The 12,918-nt window shown below is 36.1% G+C and overlaps 1 protein-coding gene across 4 annotated transcripts in view; it reads right to left on the bottom strand.

Moving 5' to 3' along the window:
• NME7 (NME/NM23 family member 7) overlaps positions 1-12,918 on the bottom strand; it is a 260,189-nt gene that overhangs the window by 123,796 nt on the left and 123,475 nt on the right. For all 4 annotated transcript variants that reach the window (XM_060296672.1, XM_070043985.1, XM_070043988.1 and 1 more), the window contains one exon: positions 9,176-9,277. In XM_060296672.1, coding sequence (XP_060152655.1) covers positions 9,176-9,277 — 102 coding nt within the window. The remainder of the gene's footprint in view (positions 1-9,175; positions 9,278-12,918) is intronic.

The raw sequence follows: 12,918 nt of genomic DNA, 5'->3' as shown, positions 1-12,918 counted from the left end.
AAAATACAAAATAAAATGCAAAATTAATACACAGAAATCTGCATTCCTATACACTAACAATGAAAGATCAGAAAGAGAGATTAAGGAAACAATCCCATTTACCACTGCATCAAAAAGAATAAAATATCCAGGAATAAATCTACCGAAGGAGGCAAAACACCTGTACCCAGAAAACTATAAGATACTGATGAAAGAAACAAAAGATGACACAAACAGAGGGAGAGATATACCATGTTCTTGAACTGGAAGAATTAATATTGAGAAAATGACTATGCTACCCAAAGCAATCTACAAATTAAATGCAATCCCTATCAAATTACCAATGGCATTTTTCACGGAATTAGAACAAAAAACTGTACAATTTGTATGGAAACACAAAAGACCACAAATAGCCAAAGCAATCTTGAGAAAGAAAAATGGAGCTGGCGGGGAACTCCCAGAAATACAGATTGATGGAACAGGATAGAAAGCCCAGAGATAAACCCACGCATATATGGACACCTAATTTACAACAAAGGAGGCAAGAACATACAATGGAGAAAAGACAGCCTCTTCAACAGTGGTGCTGGGAAAACTAGACAGCTACATGTAAAAGAATGATATTAGAACACATCCTAACACCATACACAAAAATTAATTCAAAATGGATTAAAGACCTAAATGTAAGGCTGGATACTACAAAACTTTTAGAGGAAAACATACGGAAAATACTCTTTGACATAAATCACAGCAAGATCTTTTTCAATCCACCTCCTAGAGTATGAAAATAAAAACAAAAATAAACAAATGGGACCTAATGAAACGTAAAAGCTTTTGCATAGCAAAGGAAACCATAAACAGAATGAAAAGACAACCCTCAGAATGGGAGAAAATATTTGAAAACAAAGCAACCAACAAGGGATTAATCTCCAAAATACACAAGCAGCTCATGCAGCTCAATATCAAAAAAACCCAGCAACCCAATCAAAAAATGGGAAGATAGGGCTTCCCTGGTGGCGCAGTGGTTGAGAGTCCGCCTGCCGATGCAGGGGACACGGGTTCATGCCCCGGTCTGGGAAGATCCCACATGCCACGGAGCAGCTGGGCCCGTAAGCCATGGCCGCTGAGCCTGCGCGTCTGGAGCCTGTGCTCCACAATGGGAGAGGCCACAGCAGTGAGAGGCCGCGTACCGCAAAAAAAAAAAAAAAAAAAGGGAAGATATAAACAGACATTTCTCTAAAGAAGACATACAGATGGTTAAAAAGCACTTGAAAAGATGCTCAACATCACTAATTATTAGAGAAATGCAAATCAAAACTCCAGTGAGGTATCACCTCACACCAGTCAGAATGGCCATCATCAAAAAATCTAGAAACAATAAATGCTAGAGAGGGTGTGGAGAAAAGGGAACCCTCCTACACTGTTGGGTGGGAATGCAAACTGGTACAGCCGCTATGGAGAACAGTATGGAGGTTCCTTAGAAAACTGAAAATAGATCTACCATATGACCCAGCAATCTCACTCCTGGGCATATATCCAGAGAAAACCATATTCGAAAAGATACATGCACCCCAATGTTCACTGCAGCACTATTCACAATAGCCAGGACATGGAAGCAACCTAAATGTTCATCAACAGAGGAATGGATAAAGAAGATGTGGTACATATATACAACGGAATATTACTCAGCCATAAAAAAAGAACAAAATAATGCCATTTGCAGCAACATGGATGGACACTCATACGGAGAGAGATTCTCATAGTGAAGTAAGTCAGAAAGAGAAAGACAAATACCATATGATATCTCTTTTATGTGGAATCTAAAAAAAGGCTACAAATGAACTTATCTACAAAATCAAAACAGAGTTACAGATGTAGAAAATAAACTTATCGTTACCAGGGGGTAGTGGGGGGAGGGATAAATTGGAAGATCAGGATTGACAGATACACACTACTATATATAAAATAGATAACTACAGTAAGTCCCCTACATACAAACGAGTTCAGTTCCAAGAGTGCATTCGTAAGTCCAATTTGTTCGTGAGTCCAACAAAGTTAGCCTAGGTACCCAACTAACACAATTGGCTGTACAGTACCGTACTGTAATAGGTTTATAATACTTTTCACACAATAATACAACAAACACACACACAAAATAAACAAAACATGTTTAATCTTACAGTACAGTACCTTGCAAAGCACAGTAGTACAGTACAACAGCTGGCATACAGGGGCTGGCATTACTGACTGGAGGAGGGAGAGGAGGTGGGAGATGGTAGAGCTGAAGGATTGTCAGCAATAAGAGATGGCGGGCAAGCTGCAATTTCACTCATGCCTGACGTTGATGGCTCAGGTTCTGGTTCCTTGCTGGATTCAATTCTATCTACCCTCTTGAAAAAAAAAAATCCAGTTTTTTTCATGCCTGGGTAGTAGCTAATTTTTTCTCATCATAGATGACATGGCAGCACTGGACTGCATTCTGAATGGCTGCTGTAACCTTTGTGTACCATTCTACATTCGGGTCCTGTGCCTCCTCAAATAAAGAAAATCCCCTTGCCATGTCCTGCACCGTGAATCTCTTCAGTTCTTCAGTTACTTCTTACTTCTATCTCTCTTCGTCCTTTCTCTGGGCCTCTAATTCCATCACTATCGCTTGGCACTTCTTAGCAGTACCAGCTACATCACCGCTGCTTTTACACTTGCTTCCGGACATCCTGGGCTTGAAATAAAGATACTGTACTACTGTACTCTGTACAGTATTGTACAGTAAAGTACGCAAAAGCACAACCACTTGTAGAGGATGCAGGCGTGTGACAACGTACGCCAGATACGCGAACTAACTTACATGATTGGACATGCGAACGCAGTTCTAATCTCTGAAAGTTTGCAACTTGAAGGTTTGTATGTAGGGGACTTGCTATAATAAGGACCTACTGTATAGTACAGGGAACTCTAATTCAGTACTTTGTAATGGGCTATATGGGAAAAGAATCTAAAAAAAGAGTGGATATAGGTATTTGTATAATAGATTCACTTTGCTGTACAACTAAAACTAACACATTGTAAATCAATTATACTCCAATAAAAAGTAAAAAAAAAAAATGGCAGAGAATCTGAATACATGCTTTTCTGTAGAAGACATACAGATGGACAACAGATACATGAAAAGATGCTCAACAACTGCATAATGGAATATTACTCAATCATAAAAAGAAGAAATCTTGCCATTTCTAACAACATGGATAAATCTAGTGTGTACTACACTAGTGAAATAAGTCAGAAAGAGAAATACCACATGATCTCACTCATATGTGGAGTCTTAACAAACAAATGGAACAAACAAAACAAAACAGAAACAGATTAATAGATACACAGAGCAAACTGGTGGTTGCCAGAAAGGGTGGGTATTGGGTGAAATAGGTGAAGAGGATTAAGAGGTACAAACCTCCATTTATATAATAAATAAATCATGATGAGTATAAGGAATATATATATAAGCATAAGGAATATGGTCAAAAATATAATTATTTTGCATGGGGACAGATGGTTACTAGATTTAGCATGGTGATAATTTCACAATGTATGTAAATGTCAAATCACTACGTAGTACTCTGAAACTAACATAATGGGTAAGCCAACTATATTTCAATATTTTAAAAAAGCATTGAATATGGCTGTGGAAGAAAACTGACAAGATAATTGACGGGAGCTGAGCTCTGAGGCCAGGTGTTGGGTGAATCTTCCACATGGATGTTATGGTAAGAAATGGGATGAAGAGAAGGACTATGATCATGGTTTCCAAGTCTTCAGTGAATAAAGGAATGTGACCAGAAAGTCAATAGAAGACAGAAGCAACAACTTCCAAGCATTTCTCTTCCAAGTTTCAACAACTTTCTGCACATTCATGAAGAAAGAACGGCCCTTCAAAATATCATACTTCTACTTTGATCCTGAAATCAGTGAAGGCCACTAGACAGCAGGTAAAGTATCCCTCTAGAAAATCAAATGAATGAAAAACTTCATTAAATTTGAAGAGCCACTTTTACTTTTTGTGTATGAAAATGACTCAATTCAATCTGGCAATGGGGTAAAGGTTTCAAAGTACGAAAGCAGATGAGGGTAGATATTCACTTGACAAAATAATTCAGATTCCCTTAAATAAGATCCTTCGCGTAAAATATTTTACGAACACATTTTTCATAAAATACGGCATACCTATGTTAGGTTATTTTGGCTTGTCATACTCACCAGTCCAAGAACAAATATATTCTGCATGATTTTTCCAAACAATTTACCACTTCTTTGGTGACTCTTTCAGGTTCCTAATGGCTCAGCAGGAAAACTGCCAAGCTACTCAACAGTGAAATTCTTCAGCAGGTGCAATTAAAATCTCTTCCAGAGGCAAATCTGGAACTGATTTTCTGCCTAAGTGAATGTATTTTCTGCAGGTGATTGTGTGGTGAGTGAATACTTCTGTAATTATAAAGGAATCTGTTGTGACAATTTTACCATTCTATATAGTAGCGTCCAACATTTTTCAAGCACCCTTATGAGTAGAATACGTACATACATCAAAATATGTATCTATTTTAATAGATTATTTACATGTACTCTTATTAGTCCACACATTAACTATATCAAACTTTAGTTTTTCTTATTTTTCATATGGTAAATAAATATAAATGGAAAGTCTAATAATCCCCCCCCACCCCCCCCCACACACAATGTATTGTATTGTGCACCTCCCCCTCTTTGGAGACCACTTCTGGACAGACTGGAAGAAATTCCATTCATACATATGACTGTTTCCTTCCAGCTATGAGACCACAGAGAGGCAGAATCTCTGCCAATAGCAGATATCAATGATGAAAGTGATGTCAATATACAACATATACAGTTGACCCTTGGACAACAAGGGTTTGAACTGCTCAGGTCCACTAATATGCAGATTTTTTTCAACAGTAAATACTACACTACTACACAACTTGCGGTTGGTTGAATCTGTGGATTCAGAACATGGATATGGAGGAACCACAGATATGGGAGGATGACTATAAGTTACACATGGATTTCTGACTGCTCAGAGGCTTGGTGCCCCTCCACTCATTGTTCAAGGGTCAACTGTATGGTTACAAAGTGATCTAATGATCACTGTTAGGCCGAATCTTCTTTTGAATCAACTTAAAAAGTAGTTCTACATCTTAGAAAAGTATAAAGAAAAAAGGGACCCACTTTGTAGATTAAATACATTCAAACAATAAATTAGTACCAGTTGTTAAGTAGGTGTAAAAATACAGCCAGTGTATTCATTAATTCATCAAATATTAATTGTATGGCCATTATGTACCTGGCTTTCTTCCAAGTGCTAATTATATTGACGTGTATTGTAACCAAGGCTCTCACTTTATACGTGGGAATTACTAAGCAGTGAAGAAATAAATTTCTAAATTATTTTTATATAACACATGAACAGATTGGCACACCTGGCAGTTAAAAGTGAGATTTCTGTTTAATTATCAATTCTGCCTCCTAGAGCTAAACCATTAAGTTCCTCAAAGATAAGGACTGTATTTGTTTATTAATATAAACCTGGTAGCACCTAGCATAGTGGCTGGCATGTAGTAAACATTCAATATCTATTTACTGGAAAGGTGGGAGAAAAGGGAGAAAGAGAGAGGAAGAAGGACAAAATGAACTAAAGTCTGAGACCAAACTGTAAGAGCCATTTTATTGTCCCTAAAGCTTGACTGTAACTACTAATGGTGTTTCTTCTGACTTGAAAATACCCATCAATACCCATCAAAAGCATATCGTTGTGCACAGGGAACTAAACTCAATATTTTGTAATAACCTATAAGGGAAAAGAATCTGAAAAAGAAAAGATATTTATATATGTGTATAACTGAATCACTCTGCTGCACACCTAAAACTAAGACAACATTGTAAATCAACTATACTTCAATAAAATTAAGAAAAAAATAAAAACACCCCCAAATTAAACTAAATTTTAAAAAAGCATATGGTCCCCCTTGAAATCCTGTACCTATACTTAGGAACAGTACATAATTCAGGACCCTGAGACTAAAGAGGAGAAATCAGTCCTGAATCAGCCCCAACTGCTCATTTAGAAGTTCATTTACTTTCAGGTTTTATGATAAAATAAAATGTATTTTTCTAATTATAAACGTAATATAAATACTTTGAAGAAAATTTGTAAAATACAGGAAAGTAGAATTGAACATTATTATAATCCTACCACCCAGACAGCCACTGTTAACATTTTATATGTTAAACTAGTACCAAATTTTAAAATCCCTGTGATACAACTTTGTAGTGATATAATGCAATAAGGGGCTCATAAATAACTAAAATGAAAAAAATATAGTGGAGTAATTCCAACTATGCTTAATGACGCAAGACTTAGGACGCTGAAAGAGATTATGAGTTCCTTAAGGGAAGATACCTTGTTCTAGTCATCTTTGTTATAGCCCAGCCATGGGACCAAGCATATTATACATATTATACATATTGTACATATTATACTATTCATTCCATAAATGTTCAATGAATAAATATCTAGAAAGAAAGGGAATCAGCAAATTTTTTTATTGTCAGGACTCTTCCTTCTATGATTACTCACCTGCTCACTTTCCAACTCTTCCCCCAATGACCTTATTTCTATCATTCATTGCCCTGTACTTTAGCTACAGTAATAACAGTTTGCTGCAGCCCAAAAGTGATGCTGTTTTATGCATTCATAACTTTACTCCTATCATTCCCCACCTTCTTCACTTAGCTAACATCTACTCATTCCTCATAATTTAGCTCAGATGTCATGTTCTTCAAGAAGACTCCCCTGACCTCATCATCCATCCCCAGACTAAGCTAAATGCTATGATTCTGGGCTCCCATAGTACCCAATACAAACATCCAACAATGCAGTTGCCACCATGGAAACTAACCACTTATGTATTTGTGCCCACTCATAGAATGTAAGCTGTTTAAAGCTTCTTTCTTTATAGTCACAAATACCAGCACAGGTTCAATGAATATTTATTGAATGAATGAAAGAATGAACAAACTCATCTCATTCTTTTTTTTTTGTCTTAGTTTCTCTCTAATTTACCTCTGGTCAGCTGGTCACCCATAATTTTAATTATCTTAAAAAACAAATGAACAAAACCCCCTCTTGGTCATAAAACACAAATCAAAAATTAAAAACGGCAAACACTGAGTTCTGCTTATTCATCTAGCCAAAAAGTATTCCTTCTTAATATCTTACAATTAATATTTAATAAATAATTAATATCACCACCACTTTCTCCTAATGTCCTCTAAAGCAGAATCACATTTTAATAATCACTCTTTCACAATCACACATATTACTTACTTCTATTCTTCTTTCTCCCTGAAAAGATATAAAGTAGGTCCTGCCAACTCTTTCTCTAGTAATGTCATCAGGTCTGCTCCTCTCCTTTTCTATAGCCCCTGCCTTTAATCTCTTCCAATTTAGTTTGCTCTAGTTTCATCAAAGGAATAATTTAGTATATCCAAAATTAAACTACATACAAGGAATTCCTATTTTCTACTATACAGTATTCTAATTATACAGAATCCATAATTTTTAGCCTGGCTTTTAAAGCTATGCATCCCATACTCATCTCTACCAGTATTCCCTACCTTGTTTCCTCTCAGAAAACATATTTCCTTGTGTTTCTAGGTATGCATTTCCCATTGAAGCCAAGCAAATATTCCTGCTGTATACCACAGTAAATCTTCAAATTCTTTCATTGTTATCTTTGTACATAGAGTTTTACAGCTTTCCCTATTCTCTTCATGCCTTGATTCATCTTTAAAATCCCTGTTTACATCTCTCTTCCTCTTACAAAGATTCTTTAATTACCTTCAGGTCATACTAATTGCTCCCTTAATAAACAACCCTTCACCATTTGTATTTTACCTGAACTAACAATATTTTAGACCTTACTAGTATGTTGCTCTGTAAGTGTTTGGAAAGATCTTTATGTGTGTGCTTTTTTTTTTGTAAATTTATTTACTTTTGGCTGCACTGGGTCTTCGTTGCTGTGCGCAGCCTTTCTCTAGTGGCGAGCAGGGGCTACTCTTCGTTGTGGTGTGTGGACTTCTCATTGTGGTGGCTTCTCTTGTTGCAGAGCACAGGCTGTAGGCACGCAGGCTTCAGTAGTTTCGGCACATGGGCTCTAGAGCGCAGGCTCAGTAGTTGGTGCACACGGGCTTAGCTGCTTCACGGCATGTGGGATCTTCCTGGGCCAGGGCTCAAACCCGTGTCCCCTGCATTGGCAGGCAGATTCTTAAACACTGCACCACCAGGGAAGTCCTGTATGCGCTTTTTGATTGTTGAGAACAGGTGTATTGTTTTTTCCTACAGGGCTTAATCTAGCAGCACTCTCATACAAGCTGGCTTCTTAATAGGTGCTGCTAATTTTTTATCTTACATTTAAGGGAACTCAATAAATTGTCTGAATTAAATTAAATTGAACTGGCTGTTCTTCATCAATAAACTTTACAAGTGATAGTGAAATAAAGGGTACATTTAAATTATAGTTAGTGTTTAAAATTGGTAATACTTCCTATAATCCTACCCAGCTTATAACATTTGCATGGAGCTTTTGCATATGTATTCAAATGTTACTTCTGCTTTTCAGTCCCATCCCCGTCTCCATTCCCCTTACCACCAAATGTCCATGTGAAGAAAACCTGAAGCAAACTGAAAGGCATACTAGAGAATATCACTTTTCACGTAAGTCCCACTGCTCATATTTATTTACATATCTCGTATGAAGCCACCATATCAATATTCTTCACATTGAGAGCTTTATTATGGCCTCCCTATGTCAAAGGATAATTAATACTTTAGACAATTTCTATCACAGAGCTTAACAAATTTACTTACCTACACAATTTAGCAACAAGAAACAATAAAAGAAAATGCCACAGTGTTTCTGCCCATTCTATATTGTCACGAGGCTAATAAAAATTCACTTTTGTGGCAATACTGTATAAGAAATAAAGGACGTAAAATGCGATTTTGAATAAAAATTTGTATCTATTACATTCATTTTGTATTATTTCTTTTAAAGAACTAAAACCATCAAAAACCTGTTAAGATATTTAGTTAATGGATAAAACAAACTTTATGTTTTAAACAATAACTTACAGGATCAGCAGGTCCACAGAATTCTCGAAATGTCACGGTAGGATTAGTCTGTTGAATCTCCATTGCTACACAAGGGCCAGAATACATTTCTGTCACCATTTCCTATAATATGTAATATAAAATAATATTAACAAACAAGTAGAATTTAATAATCTTTTACTCCTCCTCCTTTAATCGTACCACTATTCTACTGAACTCAAAATGTTAGAGTTATGTTTGACATCTTCTCTACCTGTACCCTCTATGACAAGCAGTTCCCACATTTTGTCCATTTTTCCTGCAAAAATGTATTTTAGATATGTCCCCTTTTCTCCATTCCTACCACTACCACTTTTAGTTTAATGCTTTACCACTTGACATGTTCACTATTTGAAATTAGCTTCTAGTACATCTTCCTTTTAAAAGGCTCTCTCCCCTTGAACACAGTACTGTCAAATGAACACTTCTAAAAATATAAATTCCAAAGTGTTTACCACAAAGAAACTTATAAAAATCATAATGAGTTCCAGCAATAAGGAAAAACAGGCACCAGATTTATTCTCTCACATTAAACATGTAGAAACTAAAAATATATATATATAAAACAACAGTTTTCAGACACTGGATGACAAACAGCACAGTACTATGATCCCCTAGAGGAGGAAAACAAAAGCTATATCACAGCCCCATCTTACTGCCTGAAGGCTTCCAGACAGTGGGATAGGTAGAGCAAACAGAAAAGGGCCCAACATTCTCACTGAGTAGAAGAGACAAAGACTGGAGTTTAGGGAGACCAATGAGGCTAGAATTTGCAGGACAGAATACTACAGGAGGTGGGAGAGCTACAGGAGAGTAAGCTACAGGGATTTGCAGAGAAGTTCACTTGAGTCTTTGACTAAGAGTCTGTGTATGTATAAAGCATACTACCCAAGGCTGAAAAAAGAACTACCAGAAAGCAGAAAATGAAACAATTCACAAAGATAGCACAAGGCTGAGAAGAGTTTGTGCTTCTAACAGCCAGAGTGGAAAGCCCTCATATGATACACAGGGCATCAGGCAGAGTCCTCAGAATGGTACTGCATCATAGTAATTGGCCTAAACTTGCTTTAGATATGGAATGCTCTACACCTATCCTATAAAAGCTTAAAAGCAAGTCTCAGAAGGGTCCAATTGATCCCAAGTAACTTGACTGAGTGCCAGAACAAAGTCAAACATTCTTCAAAGGAATACAAAAATACCATGTAACACTGTAAGTTTCACAACATCAGCATATAGTAAAAACTACCAAGCATGCAAAGAAGTAAGAAAATATGAACCATCACCAGAAGGAAATAAATAGACCCAGCAATGACAGAAATGATGGATGTAATTACAGAAGAATTTTAAAACAGTCACTATAAATAGGTTCTATATGCTCAAAATATAGAAGGAAACATGGACATAATGCACAGAAAACAGAAGATATTAAAAAGATCCCAATAGAACTTCTAGAGATGAAAATTACATCTGAACTTAAAAATACACTTTATGGGATAAACAGGATAAGATTTTGTGGAAGATCAATGAATTTGAAGGCATGCAATAGAAACTATTAAAAAGCAAGCATGGAGAGAAAGAGAAATAAAGAAAAATTTAAAAACTAAAAAAAAAGACTTGTGGGACAATGACAAGCTGTGTAATTGGAGCCCCAAAAGAAGAAAGGGTGATGAACAGAAATATATTTCAAGAATTAATTGCTAAAAAGAGTTCAAATTTGATGAAACCGACAAACTCACATATCCAACAAAATCAAAGGAGAATAAATGGAAAGAAAAATAAAGTAGGGCACATCATAATCAAATTGGCTATAAAACAACAACAACAAATAAAACAACCCAGTGATAAACAGTAAAAACAAAAACCTTAGAAACATCCGAAAAAAGAAACATAACAGTAGAACAAAGATAAGGATAAAAACAAAAACAACAACCTATCTAGAATTCTATACCCGGTTGAGAAAACATTTGGAAAATATTTTCCAAAATGAATGAAAAATAAAGACTTTTTCAGAGTATAGGTCTTTAACCTCCTTGGTTAAGTTTATTCCTAGGTATTTTATTCTTTTTGATGCAACTTTATTTTTTTATTATTTTTTTTTATGTTGGGGGTAGGAGTTTATTAATTAATTAATTAATTTTTGCTGTGTTGGGTCTTGTTTCTGTGCGAGGGCTTTCTCTAGTTGTGGCAAGTGGGGGCCACTCATCATTGTGGTGCGCGGGCCTCTCACTATCGCGGCCTCTCTTTTTGCGGAGCACAGGCTCCAGACGCGCAGGCTCAGTAGTTGTGGCTCACGGGCCTAGTTGCCCCGCAGCATGTGGTCCCTCCAGACCAGGGCTCGAACCCGTGTCCCCTGCATTAGCAGGCAGATTCTCAACCACTGCACCACCAGGGAAGCCAATTTGATGCAACTTTAAATGGTGATTGTTTTCTTGCTTTCTCTTTCTGATAGTTCATTATTAGTGTATAGAAAAGCAACACATTTCTATATATTAACCTTATATCCTGCAACTTTACTGAATTCACTTATTAATTCTAATAGTTTTTTTTCACGGAGACTTTAGAATTTTCTCTATATAGTACCATATCATCTGCAAATCATGACAGTTTTATTTCTTCCCTTCCAATCTGGATGCCTTGTATTTCCTTTTCTTGTCTGATTACTGTGACTAGGACTTCTAATACTATGTTAAATAAAAGTTGGGAGAGTGGGCATCCTTGTCTTGGAAGTGAAAGACCTATACTATGAAAACCATAAAACACTGATGAAGGAAATTAAAGACAATACAAAGAAATGGAAAGACTGCAGAAATTAATATTATTAAAATGGCTATATTACCCAAAGCAATCTATAGATTTAATGCAATCCCTTTTCAAAATAGCCATAAAATTTTGCACAGAATTCAAACAAATAATCCTAAAATTTATATGGAACCACAAAGGACCCTGAATTGCCAAAGCAATCTTCAGGAAACAAAGAACAAAGCTGGAGGTATCATGCTCCCTAACTTCAGACTATACAACAAAGCTATGGTAGTCAAAATAACATGGTACTGACACAAAAACAGACACATAGATCAAGGGAACAGAATAGAGAGCCCAGAATAAACCCACACACTTATGGTCACTCTACAACAAAGGAGGCAAGAATATACAATGGAGAAAAGACAGTCCCTTTAACAAGTGGTGCTGGGAAAACTGTACAGCCACATGTAAAAGAGTGAAATGAGAACATTTCCTCATACCATATACAAAAATATACTCAAAATGGATTAAAGGCCTAAGTGTAAGACCTGAAACCAAAAATTTCTAGAAGAAAACATAGGCAGAACACTTTAACATAAATCGTAGCAATATTTTTTTTGGATCTGTCTCCTATGGCGAAAGAAATAAAAGCAAAAATAAATATATTGGACCTATTAAACTTAAAAGTTTTTATACAGCAAAGGAAACCATTGACAAAATGAAAAGACAACCTACTAAATGGGAGAAAATATTTGCAAATGCTATGACTGATAAGGGGTTAATATCAAAACATAAATGAAAAGCGCATACAATTCAATATCAAAAAAACAAACAACTCGATTAAAGAACTGAATAGATATTTTTCCAAAGAAGACCTACAGATGGCCAACAGGCACATGAAAAGATACTCAACACTGTTAATCATCAGAGAAATGCAAATCAAAACCACAATGAGATATCACCTCACATCTGCTAAAATAGCT

The sequence above is a fragment of the Globicephala melas genome, chromosome 1, assembly GCF_963455315.2.
Source record: "Globicephala melas chromosome 1, mGloMel1.2, whole genome shotgun sequence".
In the NCBI taxonomy this organism is placed as follows: domain Eukaryota; kingdom Metazoa; phylum Chordata; class Mammalia; order Artiodactyla; family Delphinidae; genus Globicephala; species Globicephala melas.
This window is presented reverse-complemented; position numbering and strand designations above follow the sequence as displayed.